At 35.9% G+C, this 23,533-nt stretch overlaps 1 protein-coding gene across 1 annotated transcript in view; it reads right to left on the bottom strand.

Annotated features, from left to right (window-relative positions):
* Virma (vir like m6A methyltransferase associated) overlaps positions 1 to 18,547 on the bottom strand; it is a 57,429-nt gene extending 38,882 nt beyond the window's left edge. Inside the window, 5 exon segments of the mRNA XM_047563252.1 lie at positions 731 to 899; positions 2,300 to 2,348; positions 3,630 to 3,716; positions 8,980 to 9,095; positions 18,467 to 18,547. Coding sequence (XP_047419208.1) covers positions 731 to 899; positions 2,300 to 2,348; positions 3,630 to 3,716; positions 8,980 to 9,095; positions 18,467 to 18,529 — 484 coding nt within the window. The 5' untranslated portion in view covers positions 18,530 to 18,547.
* Positions 18,548 to 23,533: the final 4,986 nt, after the last annotated feature.

Here is a 23,533-nt window from a genome sequence, read left to right as displayed (position 1 = left end):
CAAAGACTATTTTATTTAAGCTTATAAAACAATAATTGTAAAGTAAAAAAATTACCCATGACTTCAATTATAATTTCAAATTGTATTCCTGAATCTCATTTCAACTCCTTATAGTGATTAATATTGAAGTAGGCAGAAAAGACCCTGTGAAACATGAGCCCTGCTACTTAACAAAAGCAACTAAAGTGTACTGAAGTTCTTATTTTTGTTTCCAGTTAATAACTCGCAAAAGGGGGAAAAATCTGCATTAGTTAAGATTTATTCATTCAAACAAATTTGTACTGCATTCCTGAAAAAAATTCCATTAACATAAGGATTTCAGGCATACATATCAAATTCTTTTAATTCTTTTAGAGGTAAGTTTGTTAAAAAAGAAGAGGGCTAGGGATATAGCTCAGTTGGTAGAGTGCTTGCCTCCCAAGCACAAGACCTTGGGTTCAATCCCCAGCACTGGAAAAAAAAAAAAAAAAAAGAAGAAGAATCATCACTAGATTGTATTATCACTGGCATTTTAAATGAAACATTCCCTCATTAATTTTAAAAGCTCTAAAGGAAAATAGAGAAAAAAAAAAGAACTTTAAAATAAAAATCAATTCTTACAGAAAAGAATGGGAAATGGAAAAGCATTTTGCAAAGTCTTAGGCAAGGATTAAGATAGAAGACTCTCTGAATTAGATTTTCTTACTATAACAGACATGTTCGATGGCAAAAGCAAATTAAAAATTCTCACCATGTTTTGGATTCCTTTTCAAACTTGGCTGTGGCTGGGGTGGTGGTGGAGGTGGAGGTGGAGGTGGTGGTGAGTCTCTGTCATGACTTATCACTCGATCCACTGATCCATATATTGCCAGAGTCAGACAATTATACCAGCCCCTCAACACTAGACCATCAGTATTCACCTAATTTGGGGGGGGAGGGGGATCATTCAAATGAATATGCCAGAACTAAACTGAAATCAAATTAGTTTATGGTTTGACTAAAGACTTCACAACATGCTAAAGATGCAAAAGGTCACATTAGCAAAATTCACCCAGAGGCTCAGTTTTTATATGACACTCCAGGGTTTCCATATCTAAACCTGGCCTAAGACTGTATATCTCCGGTCCTATGCTTTTTGTTAACCCTATTCAAAAAGTGTAACCAGACCCAACAAAGAGCAATAAGAATGAAATTAAGTGGAAATTATTGCTAATTAGCAAATTAAACAAGTAGCTAAGGGGTCACAGAGATAAACAAAAATCACAATTTTTTGTGCCCAGTCTTAAAAATAAAGTCCATGCAATTGTATAGCATTCTTCTTAAATTCCCAAATTATAAACAGAGGTATATTTTGTGTACCCATGGTGCACTTGAAAGTATGGATACCCAAAGGCATCAAACGAATTGTCTTTGTAAAGAAAATTTCTCCTAAAAAGATCAGACTTATCAATGCCATTAACTTTCAATCTCTCCTTATAAAATAAATTTAACAACTTTGCTTTTCAGAGCTTATCTACATTAATTGCTAGATGATCACAATAAATATGAGAGGTGGTCAAAACAAACATTATCATTCCCTTTTAACAAATAAGAACATTCAAGTGTTGGAAGAACCTGTCTTAGGAATCAAACCTCAGGGCTGGGGTCGTGGTTCAGCGGCAGAATGCTTGCCTAGCAAGTACGAGGCACTGGGTTTGATTCTCAGCACCACATATAAATAAATAAAATAAAGGCCTATTGTCAACTAAAAAAAAATTTTTTTAAACTACACGTGATCCCAAGTATTAATATGTGGGGGAAAGGGAAGGGAAGGGGAAGGGAAGGGAAAGGGAAGGAGAAGGGGAAGGGAAGGGAAGGGGAAAGGAAGGAAGGAAGAAAGAAAGAAAGACCCCAGCGGGGCATGGTGGCAAACACCTGTAATCCTAGTAGCCCGGGAGGCTGAGACAGGAAGATTCCAAGTTCAAAGCCAGCCTTAGCAACTTATCAAGGCTCTAAGGAACTTGTCAAGACCCTTTTTCAAAATAAAATATAAAATGGGGAAAAAATGTAAAATGAACTTGTCCATTAAATAAAAGAAGGAAAGGCACAAATGCTGGCCTCTTCAGATTCATATATAAATTAAGGGGAAAAATACTCTTAGACACCTTAGGTAGAGAATGACATTGTAATGTCTTTGCTCCATTTTAAAATAGCTTCTGGATGCAAGGGGACACAGACAAGAAATGACATTGTGCAGCACTGATTTATTTCGATCAAAAACTGTGAATGATAATGAGAATGAATAGCAGTGAACAAGGTGAAAACTGACTTCCACAATTACCTTTGAATTGGGTCTAAAGATGATAGATGTATTCTCATCATATTCCAGGCTGCCAAAATAATAGAAATAAATATACAGACTCAAAAACTGAACATCACAGATCATGAAGAAATCTTTCTAAATTCAACTATTTCAATATACCAAGTAATAGATTTTTTGTTTTGATTAAATAAAGCACAAAATTTGGGTTAAACCTGCTGCCCCAAAAACTTTATCAAGAAAAAGTATAAATCATACTCCTGTGGACTGGTCTAATCAGCTTGTGGTATTTTTAAAAGCACTCTGGGTGACTATAACGTAGAGCTAGAGCAGAGAATTGCACCAGTATAGTCTTAAAAATAATGTATACTAGGAAGAAAAATTTTAATCACTCAAGGGCTGGGGGCAGTTCACTGTAGAATGCATGCTTAGCATACATAAGGCCTTCAGTTCAATTTCCAAAACCAAAATGAAAGCAAGCAAGCATTCTATTTTTATCAAGTATGGACATAAAACAAACTACCTTATGAAAAAAATAGTTATTTAGGTTATCTAGATTCCCCGTCCTCTAAAATAGGTCAGGCAGAGAAAATAGGTCAGTGGTATGGTGCTTGCCTAACATACACAATGACCTGGGTTCAATCCCCAGCAATACAATAAAAAAGAGAATCAGAAAAAAGAAAAGGTTAAATTATCAACTTCATAATAAATAAGAAGCAATAAAAAAAAAAAAAGAGCAAGGTGTAAGAAGCTTCTAATTACAGAAAGGAACAGAAATTTTTCCATTTTTAAACTGTCTTAAAATTTTTTTACTTTATTGATCTGTAAAAATGAGTTCTAAATAAACCCACTTAGTGGTCAATTTGATTGTAGACATTTTAACAACCAGCTCTAATAATATCTAGTATGTATTGGATAATCCAAAAAGGAGACATCTATTAATAAAGTCTTATTTTATAAAATGTAACTATGGAATTTCAAATTGTGCAGTAGTGTAATATAAAAGACACACTCAAAATATTAACTCTCATTTGTTTATATAATTTCCTGTTTACATAATTTAAGAATCAAAAAACAATCTTTTCCAAATTAGATAACTAACGAATTATGTGACAGTAGCATGTGCATAAGAAATGCACATACAAGTAAAAAGTAAACAAAAGTTGGCTAATGTTTCATACATGTAAAATTTTATTCTGTCAACTCAACATCTTCTTAGAAATTTGACATTTCCTTTGTATTGCAATCAATAAAAATTAAACCCTGGAATGCAGGTCTACAACCAGAAAAAGGCTTTACTTCCATCTAAAGAATGAAACATTTCTGATGAAATTACTTAGCAGGTACATACCTTCCCAACCTATCAAAAACTGGGGCACTTGGTTTGCTTACATTGTTGAAGAACAAATCTAACTGAAACGTGTGTGGAGATGTCTCCCTGCAAATGCAAAAACGGTAGAAATATCAGCCTTTCTAACAATTAATTCTATGTTAATACAAAAATACAGCAAGTACAAATTTAAGAGCAATCCTAGAATTAGGATATAACATTCTTAGGATTTAAATAACTAAAATATGCAATTAATCATGGTATTTAATGAAATCTACCCATATTCAATTCACAAGTAATCAACTATTCACTTTATTATTAAAAATAGGCTGGTGTAGTGGTGCACATAGTAATCCCAGTGCCTTAGAGACTGAGGCAAGAGGACCACAAATTCAATGTTAGCCTTAGGAATTTAGCAAGACCCTGTCTCAAAATAAAAAGGGCTGGGGATGTTGCTCAATGGTAAAGTGCCTCTGGATTCAATTCCAATAAATAAACAATTATTAAAAATAAAAATTTAGGGCTGGGGATATAGCTCAGTTGGTACAGTGCATGCCTCACATCACAAGGTCCTGGGTTCAACCCCCAGCACCACAAAAAAATAAAATAAATAAATAAAATTCAAAAATAAAAATGTAATCATCAAAATCAAAATCAAGATCATTTTAATCATCCTTCACCTGCTACTTGGTAAATTACCTTAAATATTTTAAGTTTTAATGTGTTTAAAGACAAATAATTATTGTGATATTTAGTGTCCCATTCACCAGCAAAAATAATTATAAAGCCTAAATTAAAATTTGTATAGTAGTAATTTACCTATTTCAAGTTTTCTTTTTTTGGTAGATTTTATAGTTAAGATTTAATCCTATTCAATTTGCATTAGACTAAAATCTTCTTATACTTAATGTAAAGATACTGTATCTAGCACCCTTGACTGAAATTCCTTAGGCTCAACTAAAATTTTGATTTTAAACATCACACACTTTATTGTTCATTTGCATAAAAAAAGTGCTACAAAAGAGATTCCTTCGTGAACTTCTGATAGAAGTACAATCAATCATTCTGAAAAGCAATGTGGCAATAAAATTCAGAAGCCTGAAAAAAATATTCCTATCACTTTTATCTAGGAAGGGTTTCTATGGAAACACTGATATCAAACAAAGACTTTTTCAAAAGCATGTTAAACATGCTATTACTTGTAACTTCAAAACTAAAAATCATCTAATGGCCCTATAATTACAGCAGTCATTCATTATAGACTATGCAGGTATTATAAATCACATATTCAAATAATACTTAATACTATAAAAGTATTCTTCAAATAATATGAAAAAATGAAAATACAAATTAGTATGTAGTATAGTCAAAGTAGCAGCACACATTTACTTTACTTGAATCAACCATTATGTGCCCAGCAACTCTACTGTCTTCCTCCCATCCTTCCTCTTCATACTAGACCATGGCCTTCAAAGTCTCAAGAAAAAACTTTTGAACTCCCAAAGGCTCAGGTCTTGGTCACTGAAAAAAAATTTAAAGAATCAAATATGGAGGCCAGTAGTGGTGGCACAGGCCTCTAATCCCAGCTACTCCAGCTGCTGAGGCAGGAGTTGGTAACTAGCCTTGGAAACTTAGCAAGACCCTATCTCAATAAAAAATAAAAAGAGTTAGGTGTGTAGCTCGGTGGTAGAGGTAGAGTACCCTTGGGACCAGGGAAAAAAAAAAAATTCCCAGGTACAGAGGCACATACCTGTAAGTCCAACTACTTGGGTTAGTTCAAGGCCAGTCTCAGAAAAGTAGTGAGACCCTCAGCAAGTTAGCAGGACCATGACTCAAAAATAAAACATAAAAAAGAACTGGGGGGCTGGGGTTGTAGCTCAGTCATAGAGTGCTTGCCTAGCATGTGTGAGGCATTGGCTTCGATTCTCAGCACCCCATATAAATAAATAAATAAGGTTCATCGACAACTAAAAAAAATATTTAAAAAAAAAAGAAGAGAACTTGGGACGTAGCTTAATGGTAAAAGTGCCCCTGGGTTTAATCCTCAGTACAAAAAATAAATAAATAAATAAATCAAAGATTGGGCTGGAGGTATAGCATAATGGTAGAGTGGTAAAGCACCTGCTAGCATGCAGAGAGCCTCCATTTAGACCCCCAGCACCATCAAAAAAAAAAAAATTTTTTTTGAAGGTAATTTGCACTAGACTTTTATATTATAACTTAGTAACTCTAAAATATCTAAATTTACATGAAAGCATATTTAGAAAAAATAGCAAATTACATATACAAACATTCATGAATATACACACATATAACAAATGCTAGGATTCTCTCAGGATGGAACAATTACAGGAATTTTATCTTCATATTTCTGAATTTTAATGAAATATAATAGAAAAAACACTATTGTGATGTATGTTGCATAAATATTATTGGCTCTCTAACACCTTTTTTTTTTTTTTTTTTGGTACTGGGGATTTAACTCATGGGCACTCAACCACTGAGTCACATCCCCAACCCAATTTTGTATTTTATTTAGACAGGGTCTCACTGAGTTGCTTAGGGCCTGAATAAGCTGCTGAGGCTGGCTTTGAACTCAAGATCCTCCAGGCATGTGCCACCACTCTAACATTACTTTCAACCTTGAGATTCCAGGCTTCCTATTCTTACATTTGTATTACTGCATAAATGATTTATTTTTCTGTAACATATTAATCATGTATAAAGATGTTTCTGATACTTTCATATTTGGAGTTATTACAACATGAATAAGCCTCTAATCCTAGCTAAGAAAAAGGAAGAGAGATAGGAGGGAAAATGTAATAAATATTCATATCCACTGTAGCTAATGACAGAAATCCATTTTGCCTGCTATGGTGGCCAGCTTCCAAGATGGCCCCCATTGACCTGTTTCCTTGTATTCACAACCTGTATAATCCCCTCCCACACTGTCCTATAGTATGTAACCAATAGAATATGGTAAAAGCTATAGTGTCAGTTCCAATACTAAGTTATGAAACACAATGAGTGTGGCTTCCTTCCTGAGCATGCTCTCTCTCACTTTTAGATCACTCCCTCTGGAAGAAGTCATATCATGATGTAAGAATGGATCCCATAGAGTGGATCTCCTGGCAAGCAACTGCAGTCTCCTGACAGCAGACTCATGAGTGAGTTTCCAAGTAAACTCTGCAGCCTCTCTCAAACCTTCTGAGACTGTAGCTCTGACCTGCTCCCTGATAACCACTTCAGGAGGGAATCTGAGCCACCTAAGCCACTCTAAAACACCCTCAGAAACAACATAAGATAATAATTTTTTATTGTTTCAGACTGCAAAAATCTGCTGCTATTTGTTAAAGAGAAATAGATAACTAATAGACCTTTCTTGGTCAAAAGCAGTGTAATTAGAGAAAACTGTTGTATATGCTATCATTACCCTATCTTTTCCATTCTACATGTCTCTATAAGAAAAGTAGGAAGAAATGTATAAGAAAACATGAGTTTTAATATTTTTAAGCAGAAAAAGATATAACGCAAATTATCTAAAAATTAAATAAAGATATAAAGCAAATTATTTTAAAACATCAAATGTTTGTTTTATTTTGTTTTGCGGGGGGTACCGGGGATTGAATTCAGGGGCCCTCGATCACTGAGCCACATCCCCAGCCCTTTTTTGTATTTTATTTAGAGATAGGGTCTCGCTGAGTTGCTTAGCACCTCACTTTTGCTGAGGCTCGCTTTGAATTCTCAATCCTCCTGCTTCAGTCTTCCCAGCCACTAGGATTACGGGGTTGTGCCACTGCAAACACCTTTAAACATTCTTATTGTTTTATTTTGTATGTGTTAATTTCTGAATAGCACTTCTGAAGATTTCATGATTATTTCTATAAGTAAACAACTATTTTTCACAATTAGGAAGAAATGAGCCTTTAACTTTGATTCTGTCTCATAAGACCATCAAATAGTAGGTTTAACACTTTTATGTAATAGAAATTGAGTTATCCATAGCATCTATAGAATGAAATATGGTATTGACACATAAAACTAATATCAAGGCTATAAATTAAAAATTAATGTAAGATATTATATGTAGACACGTTTCTATAACCAAAATTTGGCTTATAACTCTAATCCATGTATTAAAATAATGATTATTCATGTTACAAAAAAAGACTAGAGTCCTCTGTTTTTGTCAGTTGTTAAAGTTATTTATAGCTCCATGTCAGAGATGATGGTCTTACATTTTACAGTCTTTTTTTTGTGATGCTGGGGATCGAACCCAGGGCCTTGTGCTTGCAAGACAAGCACTCTACCGACTGAGCTATCTCCCCAGCCCCGGTCTTACATTTTAATTACCACAGAACCTAAGAAAGAGAAAGTACCAAATAATTACTTACTACTTATAATGGCTCATTTGAAGTCACAAATTTATAAAAAGATACAAGTATTGAACTAAGAAGATCGCCACTGAGTTATGAAAACTGGTATCATAAAAAAATTTAAATACAATAATGTATTAAAATTACACTTACAGCCAGGTGTGGTGGCACACATCTGTAATCCTAGCGGCTCAAGAGGTTAAGGTAGGAAGATCTTGAATTCAGTGCCAGCCTAAGCAACTTAGTGAGGCTCTAAGCAACTTAGTGGAACCCTGTCTCTAAAAGGGCTGTGGATGTAGCTCAGTGGTTGAATGCCCCTGAGTTCAATTCTCAGTACAAAAAAAAAAAATCTAAATATTCAAACTCATTCTTATTTATTTTCAAGGAAAAAAACCAAGTTAAAAACACTTTTTCCACTCTATTATGTTATCCCAGAATATTTTGGAAAATGTAAGCCCATTTCTATCACCTTTTTTTAAAAAAAGGATAAATTTTTAAAAATCTCACCTACAACTTAGGTCAAATAATTCCACTTTTTAAGTTTATTTTGATACAGGCATTATATAGAAAACTTAAGAGTTACAATTACAATGCAGAGTGACCCTTACTTGCAAAATAGTACTTAAAATTTTACATTTAAAAATAAGCTTCAATCACAGTAAGTTTCGACACTGTATACATCCACAAGACTGGGATCCTAATTAGAATAAGATATACTCCATGTTTATACAAATATGTCGAAATAGACTCTACTGTCATGTAAAAACTAAAAAGAACAAATAAAAAAAGAATAAAAGAAAAAAAAAGATGTTTCACAGGCTGGGGATGTAGCTCTAAAAAAGCAATAGCCTAGCATGAGGAGTGAGGCCTGGCAGTTGATTCCTCAGCACCCCAGCCCCACCCCCCACCACACACACATACCCATATCCACAAGAAAAAGTTTCTAATGAGACAGTCGTTAGTCAAAAAACAGTTTTGCAATGAAAGTGACTTACCCATATGCTCTATTGTCAGGTAGACTGCTATGGGCTCTCACTCCTGGGGGTATGACTCGGACTTCATTGATATAAACCACACATGGAAACCGAACCACATCTATATGAGAACTTTGCTTTTAAAAAGGAGGGGGAGAAGAGACACACTGTAAGCAAAATAATGCTTCCCAATTCAAAACAAACTCATCTTTTAATTTTTTCTCATTCGAAACATCACAAATTACCTTAAACTCCATATCATTAAATATTTTACAATGCTGCATAAATCATTTTTTAATGGCTGATGATAAAATGCACCTGTTAAGTCTCTCAATTAATATAACATTTCTGCAGTGCATTATCTCCCTGCTGATATTTTGCTTAGATGAATATAGTTCATAATCTCTTAAGTGAATCTGGAGCCAGCTGCTTTTCAAAATCCTGATTTTTTTAATCTTTAGAAAGGTGTTATGATACAAATACTACATATTACTTAAGAATTCCAGTGGCTTCTGGGACAATCAATATCTTATAATCAAAACAACAATATGTCTACAGCAAAATGTATCAGCATTCACACTAAATAAAGATTATAACTAGCAAAATATTAGTTCAAATTAGATTGCACAGTCAAAAATGAATTCAGGGCAGTTTCAAGGTTTTATTACTTTCAAAATAATACTTAAAAATTTAGAATTCTGAATTTTTGAATTTCTGAATTATAGATGATTGCAGAGCTGTACTTAATAAGCTTACTTTGCTAAACTTTACATACCAAATAATGTCAAAGGATCAGAGAAATCATTAAGATACTGAATAGCTGAAGAATTCCAACCAAAAAAATTAAATGGATAGCATAAATTATATTCAATATATTCTTATCCCTATGTAACTATTGACACAATTATACAAATGCAGCTCTTGTGATCAATCATAAAAAATTTCACTTTTTTTGAATTATTTTATATCATCTTTTCCTAGAAGTTCAATCAACCATCATTTTACTTTGTAGTTAAAGTTCACCATGAGAAGAATGGTTCACTTTATTTGTACTTGGAAAGGCTGAGTCTTCCAGCTGCAAAGAATATCATGCCCATCATAACAGACCAAAAGAACAAATGTTCAGGTTAGTCTTCCCTGGAAATGTAACGGATGACTTCCTAATTTTGCATTTTAAACTTGGAGATTATAATATATAGGTATAGAAATCTAACAAAAATGCTTACACTTCAATTGTACTTTAAACTCACATTGGAATAAAATAAATGGGATGAACGTAAAGTGAGATTGATTGTTAATTGTTCTCTAATACCCATTTTCTTCTTCTTCTAGAGAAGTTTTAGCTGGGCACAACTGAACCAAAGGCTATTTCCCAGATTCCCAAGACACAAATGTGAACATGTGATTATTAAATTCACTGATATAAATGGAAATGATGTAGGCAATTCTGGGTCATGCCCTTAAAGAGAAGGTTCAGACTTTTGAACCTATCTTCCACTTTTTCTTCCAATGCTCTGCACCCTTTCTAGAATATAGATGTTATGATAATACTGTAAGAATGCAGATAATACTGTAAGAATAACTGGAACAATACAGGTGGAAAGCTGGGTCCCCAATGCTGTAGAACAGTTATATGAGTCCTAGGTTATTTTCAACTAGATTACTGAAAGAGAAAATTCTATTTATGTAAAGCCATTATGTTTGATTTTGTTAGAGCTGAACTTGTATCCCAATTATTATGATAATACTTTAGATAGTCAACAAATACATTAGATTTATATAAAAGAAATGAGTATAATATATCTAACTTTGGTGCTATATTTCCCTCTGGTAACAACCTCTTTACTTTAAAGAACTTTACTATATAGAAGTTCCTTGGCTTACACAGTTATACATGCTTTTATATGTACAAAGGAAACTTTAAACAAAAGTTTATCAATTCTATCCTCCTCTCCACCCTTTCCTCTGCTAATCAATGGTATTAGCAATAGTTAGGGTATACTCACTGTGGACCTAAAAAAATTAATTTAACAATTTTAAAAAGTCTTTCAAAATATATTTTGTTTATAAACAGAAGAGTTTCTTTACTAGTTGCTACCACTCTTATTAAACATTTATTTTTAATCATTACTAAATGTTTATTATGTTCTAAGGTATTCTGGATTCTTTTTTTTTTTTTTTTTTTTTTTTTTGGGGGGGGGGGAGGGATTGAACTCTGGGACACTAGACCACTGAACTGCATCCCCAGCCCTATTTTGTATTTCATTTACAGACAGGGTCTCACTGAGTTGCTTTGCACCTCACCATTGCTGGGGCTAGCTTTAAACTCGCAATCCTCCTGTCTCAGCCTCCTAAGCTGCTGGGATTATAGGTGTGTGCCACCGCACACAGGTAGGCATGCTGGATTCTAAGGAAAAACAGTCAAGACACAATCTCTTCCATTAAGGAACAAACAACTTATTATAGTAAAAAGAGAAACTGCCATGATACATACAGGGCAGACAAGATGCTTGAAAAACTCAGAGTGGTACTTACCTAGCTCAGATTTTGAGCAACCATTTTGGGGGGAAGAAAAGATGTGTCAGGGAAGGTATCCCCAAAGAATTTGCACCTAGGCTAAGTAAGTCTTCTAGGAAAACAAGAATCAGTGGAAGAAAGAGCGCTTTCTAGGCAAAAGGAGAAAGCATACACAAAAAGAATGTAAACAAGAACTTGGAAGGTTCAAGAAATTGCAAGCATAGTTTACCGTGCCTAGAGAGCAAAAGGAGGGAGGAATGTAGGGCACAGTAGCTGAGCATAACCATCAGAAAGAATTACAAGAAATAATTCATCCACAGTCATAAGGCAACTTCACAACTGTATCTCTATCTAGGACCTCTCTCCTAAGCCTCTGACTGTTATACACAACAGTCCACTAGGACATCTCTCCTGAGCCCCTGACTGTTATACAGGATAGCCCACTAGGCATCTCCACCTGAATGTCCCTCAGGCATCACAAACGCAGCAATCCAAAACCTAATTCCCCTACATCAGTGATGGCACCATTGTCCACCCAATGCCCAAGAAATTATCATCTTTTGTTTCTCAGTCTCATCTAAATTACCCATTCATTCAAATACCAATTCCTAGTGATTATATTCTAAATAGCTCTCATATCTCTATTTCCCTTCATTACTGTTGTCATTCCTTTAGTTCAATGTACTATACTGCTCTAATCTGAATTATATCAAGAATGATTCTCCTAACTGGGATTTCTTGCTCCCCTCCGACCCATCCTACTGCAACATGGTCTTCCTAGACTATAAATATATCGCTCCCCTGCTCCTTCCTATAGCCAAGCCAAATTCCTAGGTCTTAGAGATAAGCTTGGTCCCTTAATCACTCCAAAGTTACACCCCTAACATACCACACTCTTTTTCAACCTCATGCCCTCATTTACGCTGTTCTCCCTGTTTAGAATCTTCTGATACCCCTATGTCCCAAATCCTTGTAGATGTCAACTTTCTTTTCTTCTTTACTGGGAACTGAACCCAAGCTCTACCACTGAGTTATATCCCAAGTTCTTTCTTATTTTTTATTTTCAGACAGGGTCCCACTAACTTGCAAAGTCTGGCCTCAAACTTGTGAACCTCCTGTGTCAGCCTCTGGAGAAGTTGGGATTACAACTTTCAAGAGAAAGTTGATTAAGCCTAGTTAAGCATCTCTCCCTTGTGTACCCAAAGTTTCTTATCAAACTGAACTATAATTGCCTCTTTTAACTCTCTACATTAAAGTATATGTTGCAAGGAGATGAGAACCAAGTCTCAGTTTACTGTATATTCACAATGTTTGGCATATTTTTTAATGAATGAAGTACATTTAATAGATGCTTAAAGGTGATCAAATTGTTCTCAGAGAGTTTTTTTTTTTTTTTTTTTTTTTTTTAAAGCAGGTTGACAATGGGAAATCATGGAAGGTTTATGATCAGGGAGGTAACAGAAATATGAAGAATAGACTAGTCAGATTCCATGACTCTGAGACACATTCATCCACAGGAGTTACTGTGTGTTTAAAGGTCACAGCATAGCTGCCTCCCGCTCCTTATTCTTCCATCTCTTAGAACTTCGTACTCTTTCTACCCTCTGCCTTAGCTATCTTATCTGCTCCCATCACCTCTGTCATCACTTCTGCAGATGAGTTGAAAATTGGTTTCATAAACTCTAAAACGACCACAAAAAGGAAGGACTTTCCAACACTGACCACTCCCCCAAGACTATATTTTAACCCAACAGTTCCACTCTTAAAAGTAATATTAAAGAAATAAAAATGTATAAAATAATTCAGACTCAAGAATATCACGGCACTCTTTATAAAGTCAGAACCTAAACGTATGAGAATTTAGTACATAAATAATAGTATCACCATTTAAGGAAATATGCAGATAATTTAAAATGATATTATATAAGACATCTAAGGAAAAGAAAACAGGATGGCTAGGGGACAGGAATGAGAGAAAGACTTTTTACTATATACCCTTTTGTACCTTTTGAATTTGTACCTCATACATGTATTACCTAGTCAAAAAAGAAGAAAATTTTTTAAAATGAAGCTTACTGTTTAACTGATATATATGTGAATTTCTCAATTTATAAGGATGCACAACACATAAGGTGAAAACAGAAACTACAAAACTACTGGAACATTAATGTAGGAAGTGGGTACATATGTTTAAGCATAGTCATATTCACTAGAAGGTGTGGAAAACATTAGTATAAAGAAAACTTAATTACTCCTACAAAATTCTAAGTAAATACTGATTATAATAGGTTTGGGGAGAAAGGAAGGAAATTAATTCACTTATATCAACAGGAATATCAAAATACAGTGTTTCTCCACTCGTACTTGTTTACCAGTTACTCTTATTTAAGACTGACTTTAAACAATTTTTCAAATATGTTATATTAATTTTAGTTGTATCTTGCATTCTTGATTCCCAATGTTAAGTGTTTTAGTCACTTATTGGAACATTATTTCCTCATAATCAAGATCTGTTAATAAATTTAACTGCTTATATTCTGAAATCAGGGGATTGACCTTATAAATGTTTAACACTTCTTTATGGATGAAAAGGAGATTGTTGTAAAATAAATGATGAGCAAAGAGTATTAATGACAGTTGTCACTGAGAAAGGTGGTACTATGAAAGCATAGGCTTTACTGCATTTTCTAATTTTTCTGGAATGAAATTCAAATTTACTAAAATATTTATTTTTTCATTTTTATAAGAGTATCATACCAACCACAAACATAATTTGTAATTCATTTAGCACCACTCAGATCCCTTTAAGGTAACTAAAAGTTTACCTTCCCTACCAGATTACAAATTCCTTAGAGAACAAGGGCAATAGCTTTTTATTTTTACTTGTATCGCCACTCCTACAGCTGTACCCTCACCTTCAAAAGTATTTTTCATAAGCCAGCTGCAGTCACACATGCCTGTAATCCCAACCACTCAGGATGCCGAAGAGGAGGATTGAAAGCTCTAAGCCAGTCTTGTCAACTTAGTGGGGTCCTAAGCAAGTTGATGAGACCCTGTCTCAAAATTAAAAAAATAAAAAGGGACTGGGATGTAGCACAGTGGTAAAGCACCCCTGGGTTCAATCATCAATACTTAAAAAAAAAAAAAAAAAGGTATTTTTCATAAATAATTTTAAACAGATTCCCAACTTCCTACTGGGCAAATCTTACTACTAAACACATAAAAAGCTAAAACTATCAGGATGGACACATAGCTCAACAGTACAGCACTTGTCTAGCAAGGCCCTACATTTAATCTGCAGTCCTACAATACAAAAATCTTAAAAAAAAAAAAAAAAAAAAAAGCTAAAATTATCTTTTTCCCATCAAACTCACTTCCAGACTCTTCCAGCACTATCAACAGCCCCACCAGTTCCCTAGTCTCTAAAACTAGAATCTATCATTTTAAATACACATATTCAGTTTCCATCCTATCAATTTTATATCCAAAGTGTATATTGTAGGTATTCCTTCCTGTTCAGTCCCACTGGGTAAGCATATACCACGGCAGGAAAATGCATGCTGGATATCTTAATCTAGTTATGTCACTTTACAAAAGACGCCTAACCTCTCAGGCTTCATCTTCTGTATCTAATGAAGATAACTACCTTTTCAAAACAGATGGAAGAATCAGAGGTAATTTATTTAAATAACCAACACACAACAGAAAAGACAGGAGAATGAACTGGACATAACTTTCCTATGTTCATACATGAATACACGACCAGTGAAACTCCACATCATGTTCAACCCGAAGAATGGGATCCTAATTAGACTGTTATACTCCATGTATACATAATATGTCAAAACACACCCTACTGTGGTGTATACCTAAAAAGAACAAAAAAAATTAATAATCAACATACTGTCTCACATAAAGAAAGAATTCAGCCAGGCAATGTGGTGCATGCCTGCAATCTCAGCTACTCAGGAAGCTGAGGCAGAAAGAAGGCAAGTTCCAGGCCCACCTGGACAACTTACCAAGACCCTGTCTCGAAATAAAATAAAAAAGAGTTAGGGATGTAGCTCAGTGGTAAAGTGTCCCTGGGTTCAAACCCCAACACGGGGAAAAAAAAGTATTCAACAAAGGCTAACAAGCATTAATTCCCATCTGCTACCTCAACCTTTTATCATGTCTTACTTTTTCTTCCTGATTTGGACACCTGTTTTCCCTGAATAAATTTAGGTACTACCAATCAATTAATTCCCCTAATATAGTTCACTAATCATATAACTTGCCTGCTCACAAACTTTCCACTTGTACAAAAGATCTATAATCCTTCATTGAACATTCAAAGAGCTCCATGATCTGGCTTTGAACTGTCCCTCAGGTGCCACATCACCCTGCTACCTTGAGTATATCCAAATGACTGACTATTCCAGTAAAATATGCTCCTTTCCTAACTACAGCTGTGATACATACCCTTTCCACCAAAGACCAAGTTCATATTGCTAAATGCCTTGATGAAGTCTTTCCTAATACTCTCAAAAGAAGAGTATCTCTTCTGAAATCATGCAGCCTTTATAGTCACAAAGGAAGTTAAATACCAATTGGTGTTAAAATATGAGAAGCATTTTTGAAACAAGATGGTAAATTCCAAGGAATCCCATTGTGCCTCTTTATGTACTTGTCACATTCTAACTAGAATGTTAATTTTGTGGACCTAATCTACAATCAGTTCAGTTATAAACTTTTTTTTTAATATGGTATATCACTATGTCACCCAGGCTCTCACTCTCCCAAGTAACTGGGACTACAGGTCCACGTCCCCACAACCAAGTTAGTTATGAATTTTTGAGAACAAACATTTCAAGATTTCTTATCTCCTCCAGGTATGGCAGCACACACCTGTAATCCCAGGGACTGGGGGGGGGGGGGTTGCTGAGGAGGGAGAATCACAAGTTCAAGACTAGCCTCAGCAACTTAGAAGGTCCTAAGAAACTTAATGGGACCCTGTTTCAAAATAAAAAATTTAAAAAGGCTGGGGATATAGCTGGGTGGAAAGCACCTCTGGGTTCAATCCCCTGTACAAAAAAAAAAAAAAAAAAATCTTAGCTCCCATAAATTTCTCCTTCAAGACTTATTTCAAATGTGACCTTTACTAAAGCTTTCCTAGTCATCCCCAGAGGACTGCATTTACTACCTGACCTGTCTTCAATGGCCTGCAATGTTTGTCTGAGAATGAATGAAGGAATAATAGATTGATTAAGTGATGAATGAATGAATGCCTATTTTCCTAAACTAGACTAGTACAGGACTAATTCATCATATGCTTTCCTCAAATATTTACCTGTTCTCTACTTCTGTACATGACAGGTTCTGCTAAAGTACTGCTGCTATTGTGGGTTTTCTAAAACTTAGCTGGAATTGCAGTCAGAGTATAGCAGTCATTAAACAAACCATGCAAACTGACCAACATGGAATGCAAGGTCAAATATTATTTCACTGTCAGTAAGATATACTAACCCAAAACTTCCTAAACGTTTGACTTTTACTGACTTATAAACCATTTGTTAATGATCAATGGGCTGAAGTTGTGGTTCAGTGGTGAAGCACTTGCCTCACATGTGTGATGCACCAGGTTCAATTCTCAGCACCACATATAAAAAATGAATAAAATAAGGTCCATCAATAACTAAAAATAATTTTTAAATAAACAAAAAGATCAAAGAACCAACCACTTCCCATATCATCACTGTTTCATGAAAGAAAGACTATTTCAAACATTTTGCATTCAAACATTTATTGAGCACCCACATTTTCCAAGATACTGTTGAAGCACTGGAAATACAACCAAGAATAAGAGACGTCTACCTGTCCTCATGGAGCTTGATACAAGAATATACTCTTCATAAAAACAGAAGAAAAGAAATAGTCTAGTTGGGCTTGTTGGCTCACGTCTGTAATTCCAGCTAATTTGAAAGGCTGAGGTAGTAGGATCACAAGTTGGAGGATATTCTGGGCAACTTAGTGACACCCTTTCTCAAAATAAAAAGGGCTGGGGATGTAACTCAATGGTACAGCGCCCCTGGGTTCAATTCCCTGTACCAGGAAAAAAAAAAAAAAAACTTCGAAGAAAGAATAGTTCTCTAAAATGATTTACATTAAGACAGAAAAAGGGGAGGTTTGCTCACACATACACACCCGCAATTTCTCTGCGGACTTCATGAAAGTTCATTTTTGACCGGCTTTCAGAAACCTGTAGTTAACCAGCTATAGTCAAGCATCATACATTTAAGAGCCCCTAAGGATTCGGCACAGAAACACTGCTACAAAACACTCTGCCCTCGCCCCTCAGGCAATACATTTGCTTTCTGAAAACAATTTTGACACGATTCTCTCAATGCTTCCTACTTTTAAATATTTTCCACACAAAGACGTCGTACGCATCTTATGTCCTAATGTGTGAAATCTTTTTCAAACTATAAAAGTTTCGTGACAAACTGGAGAGCACTACAATCCCGAGCCGAAAGTGTACCACAGCTGAGCAACATAACTTCCATCAGAAGAAGAACCTAAGAGAAGGAATTTAGAAACGTCGTTAACTCGGGAACCACGAAGCCAGAGGGAGCTGCTCAGCCTCCTGCACTCCTGTCAAAGACCAGCGGCCCAAGACACCTCCTGCACCCAGGTAAACCTGAGAACCTCGACCCTTCTCAAGGCCCAAAGTTGACAGAAAAAAAAAAAATAATAACACTAAAAAGTAATGCCAGCAAAGCAGCCAACTCGAGCAAGACGGCGGGGAGCGGGATGCAAGTTAAAGCAAGGAAGTGAAGGGTCTGCAGCCCCCTCCCTCAGACGCGGAGCTCACACCCAAGCTGGGGGATGGGGTGTGTGTGCACGAGGAATTAAAGCGACAATCGGTAAGAGGAAAAATCCAGGACGCTAACGATTTTTTTGTGAAAGTCCTCAAGTCGAAGAGTAGGGTCGAAATCAAGTCGCTAAGCCTTACCTCAGCGCTTGGATGCTTAAAAGTATCTAAAAATAGCAGCTCCATCGCCGAGTCCACCGCCATGTTTGCCGCGGGCGGAGGACGGGGGGAGGACTTCCGGGGCAGCGCTCCAACCTCGGAGACAGCTGCTCCGGAGAGGGAGAAACGGAAGCACTTCCGGCGATCACAGCCCTAGCGCTTCGAGCCTCGGCCTATCCCGACGCGCCTTGCTGCCTGAAGTGGCCAACCCCGCCTTCTCCAGCGCGGCGAAGGGCGCCCTCTGAAAGCCCAGAGGGACGGAGCGGGGAGGAGGAGGAGGAAACTACGGCGTATCCAGTGGTCCAAACCGTGTGGCTCTGTAGCGCTACGGAGCCACGACGACCTCGGGGAGGGGTGGGTGGAGAGGGCTTTGAAAGGCTGGCGGAGGGAACTTACCGACTCTGGAGGACCGGCCCCCTGTACCGTCTCAAAAGCAACCTTTCTAGCTCTGGAGATGCAGTGAGCGAAGTTGCGAAATAAAGCATGAGTTTTAGAAGAAGAAAAGAAAATTGTTTCAGCAAACGGAGACTCTTTTTGTTTTCTTATCTGTAAAATGTGAAGAATAGTACCTAACGCCTAGGATGATTGTGAGGATTCATTGAAATAAAATTCAAAGAATTGTGTAAGTGAAAATGTCATGAATGATATAAAAAGGAGGTCAGTTAAAAAACTGTCATGTGCTGAAGAACATTGCAGGTACTGGAAATGCATGCACACAGCTTGTTTGGCCATCTAAATTGGCAAAAACCCTGGTAGAGAACTTAGGAAATAGCAAGTAAAATAACATATGCCTACCCCTCTTTTAGGGAAACTCGTGCACATCCCCCCAAAATACCTACAAATATGAGAATGTTCATACACATTTTATACTTGGACAAGAACTGAAAACCTGATTGCCACTACACAAGAAATAAGTACACAGTGTATTTATATAAGAGTATATAACGGGTGTAAGAATGAACAAGTCTGTGTCTTCTAATGTAAATAATCTAAAAGCCAGGAGATGTGGCTCAGTGGTAGAAGTGCTTGTGTAGAATGTGTGAGGCTCTGGGTTAGATCCCCAGTAAAATAGCACTTACATGCTTCCAAAATGCAAAATAATATAAAATTTGAGGGGCAGATATATTGTAAAATTATAAAGTACATTGGAATAAAAACTAAAACTTCAAGTTAGTGGCAAGCTGGAGGAATTGGTAATGAACAAGAACAAAAGGGCTTCAAATGTTTGGACTATCTTTTATTCTTATGTTTGGTGGTGGTTTCATAAGGTGTGCCTTATGTTATTGGTTGTACCTATTAGTATGTCTGAAATATTAAATATTTAATTAATCTTCAAAGTAAATCTTCCATGCACCCCCTTCCATTGCCAGCCAGTTTTCTCTATTACCTAATAGTATATCCCTTTTACTATTAGTTTTTTCAAAGAACCAGTTTTTGCATTCATATTTACTTCTAATATTTTTCTATTTTGTCATTACTCAGTTTCTGTATCTTCATTATTAGTCTTTATATAGTCTGATTTTCTTACTGCCACGGTTTGGTTCTGGAATGTCCCTCAAAGTCTTAAGTGTTGAAGACTTGAACCCCAATGCAGCAATGTTCAGAGGTGGGTCTTTGGGGAAATGATTGAACCATGAGGACTCTGACCTCTTCAGTAAATTACTAATTTGCTGGCATTATTGGAAAGTGATGGAAACTGTAGGAGGTGGGACCTACTTAAAGGAGTGAGTCTTTGCCCTTGAGAACAATATCTTGTGAGTCTGTCTCTCTTTCTGTCTTCTCCCCATGGTTGCCATGAGATGAGCAGTTTTCCTCCACTATGCCCTTCTGCCATGATGTTCAGCCTTACCTTAGGCAAACAAGCAATGAACCCAGCTGACCATGGACTGAAAACATGAGTCAAAACAAATCTTTTCTCTCCTAAGTTGTTTTCTCAGATATTTTGCCACAGTGACACAAAGCTAACACACTTAAGCTTTGATAGTCTTTTACACCTGAGATTAGTGTGTGACAGTTTGATTCTTTTTTTTAGAACAGTTTACAAAAGTTGAACAGATATTACAGAAAGTTCTCATATACCTTCTTCTTCCCCGTTCAAAGATTCCCCTATTATTATCTTTTCTTAACTTTGTATATTTATTTTTTCTTTCTTTATTCATATAGTAATCTTTTTAATTTAACTTTTAATTTTTTAAAAAAAATTCTTGCATTTTGATTCACTGTACACAAATGGGGTACATCATTTCATTTCTATGGTTGTACACAATGTAGATTCATACCATTTGTGTAATCATACATGTACATAGGGTAATGATGTCTGTCTCATTCCACCATTTTTCATACCCCCCCCTCTCATTTCCTTCTACATAATCTAAAGTTTCCCATTTTCTCTTACAGACTGCATTTTAATTCGTTGTACACAAATGAGATAAAATTTTTCATTTCTATGGTACACAATGTAGATTCACACCATTCATGTAATCATACGTATACATAGGGTAATACTGTCTGTCTCAGTCTACTATCTTTCCTTCCCCCACCCCTTCCCACCCCGTTTTCCTCTATACCATCCAAAGTTCCTTCATTCTTTTCTTCTCCTCACCCCTCCCCTTGTTATGTATTGTCATCCACTTATCAGAGAAAACATTCAGCCTTTAGTTTTGGGGGCTTGGCTTATTTCACTTAGCAAGATATTTTCCAGCTTCATCCATTTACCAGAAAATGCCATAATTTTATTCTTCTTTATGGCTGAGTAATATTCCATAGTGTATATATACCACAGTTTCTTTATCCATTCATCAATTGAAGAACATCTAGGTTGGTTCCACAATCTAGCTATTGTGAATTGAGCAGCTGTGAACATTGATGTTCACATCACTGTAGTATGCTGATTTTAAGTCCTTTGGGTATAAACTGAGGAGTGGGATAACTGGGTCAAATGGTGGGTCCATTCCAAGTTTTCTGAGGAATCTCCATACCCTAATAAATACAGCAAAATAGCAGGATATAAAATCAACATGCATAAATCTAAAGCATTTCTATTCATAAGCAATGAATCATCTAAAGGGGAAATGAGGAAAACAATTCCATTCAAAATAGCCTCAAAAAAATAAAATACTTGGGAATCAATCTAACCAAAGAGGTGAAAGATCTCTACAATGAAAACTACAAAACAATGAAGAAAGAAATTGAATAAGACCTTAGAAGATGGAAAGATCTCCCATGTTCTTGGATAGGGAGAATTAATATTATCAAAATGGCTATACTTCCAAAGGCACTATACAGATTTAACGCAATTCCAATTAAAATGCCAATGACATTTCTCATAGAAATAGAGAAATCAATCATGAAATTCATCTGTAAGAACAAAAGACCCAGAATAGCCAAAGCAATCCTGGGCAGGAAGAGTGATGCAGGAGGTATCACAATACCAGACTTTAACTCCACTGTAGAGTAATAGTAACAAAAACTGCATGGTATTGGCACCAAAATAGATAGGTAGACCAATGGTACAGTATAAAAGACACAGAGATATACCACATAAGTACAGTTATCTCATACTAAACAAAGGTGCCAAAAAATACAATGGAGAAAAGATAGCCTCTTCATCAAATGGTTCTGGCAAAACAGGAAATTCATATGCAGTAAAATGAAACTAAACCCCTATTTCTCACCCTGTACAAAACTCAACTCGCAATGGATCAAGGATCTAGGAATCAGGCCTGAGACCCTTCACCAAATAGAAGAAAAAGCAGACCCGAATCTTTATCACGTTGGCTTAGGACCAGACTTCCTTAACAAGACCCCCATAGCGCAAAAAATAAAAGCAAGAATCAATAAATGGGATAGATTCAAACTGAAAAGCTTTTTCTCAACAAAGGAAACAATAATGTGAAAATAGAACCTACATAGTGGGAGAAAATCTTTTACACACACACTTCAGATAGAGCACTAATCTCCAAAGTTTATAAAGAACTTAAAAAACTTTACACCCAAAATACAAAGAACCCAATCAAAAAATGGGCTAAGGAATTGGGCAGACACTTCACAGAAGAAGATATACAGGTGATCAACAAATAGAATGGCTATTATAAAGAACACAAGCAATAATAAGTGTTGGCATGGATATGGGGGAAAAGGCACACTCACACATTGCTGGTGGAACTTTGTATATTTCATACACCTGATGAACCAGTATTGATACTATTATTAACTAAGTCATAGTTTATCTTAGGTTTTACTCAGTGTTGTACAATTTTGACAAATGCATGTTGCCCTCCATACAGAACAGCTTCTTTCCCCTAAGAATCTCCTGTTCTCTACCTATTCATCCCTCTCTCCCTCTTAGCAGAAGAGTGTTATCTATTTACTGTTTCTACAGTCTGCTTTTTCCAGAATGCCATATAGTTAGCATTATACAGTATGTAGCCATTTCGGACTGGCTTCTTTCACTAAACAGTATTGATTTAAAGTTCTTTCTTGTCTTTTCATGGCTTAATAGCTTTCTAAATATTTTTCTACTGTCTGAATATAACAGAGTTTATTTATTCATAAAGCTGGATGCAGTAGAATGCACCTGTATTCCCAGCTACACAGGAGACTGAAACAGGAGACTCTCATGAGCCTAGAGTTCAAGAACAGCCTGAGCAACATAGCAAGAACCTCTCTTAAAAATAAATAAATAAATAAAATAAAAGCTATTGCCAGACATGGTGGCACATGCCTATAATCCCAGTGACTTGGGAGGCTAAGACAGGAGGACCATGAATTCAAAGCCAGTCTCAACAGCTCAGTGAGGCACTTAGCAACTCAGTGAGACCCTGTCTCTAAATAAAAAGTAAAAAAGGGAGGACGATGTCGCTCAGTGGTTAAGTACCTCTGGGTTCAATCCTTGGTACCAAAAAAAAAAAAAAATCTATCTGTCATTTGAAGGACCTTGTGTTTGCCTTCAGTTTGAGGCAATATGAATAAACTACTGTAAACGTGTGCAGATTTTGGGGTAGACATTAAGTTTTCATCTCATTTAACTAAATATTTAGGAGATCAATT

Source organism: Sciurus carolinensis, chromosome 1, assembly GCF_902686445.1.
Source record: "Sciurus carolinensis chromosome 1, mSciCar1.2, whole genome shotgun sequence".
Lineage (NCBI taxonomy): Eukaryota > Metazoa > Chordata > Mammalia > Rodentia > Sciuridae > Sciurus > Sciurus carolinensis.
This window is presented reverse-complemented; position numbering and strand designations above follow the sequence as displayed.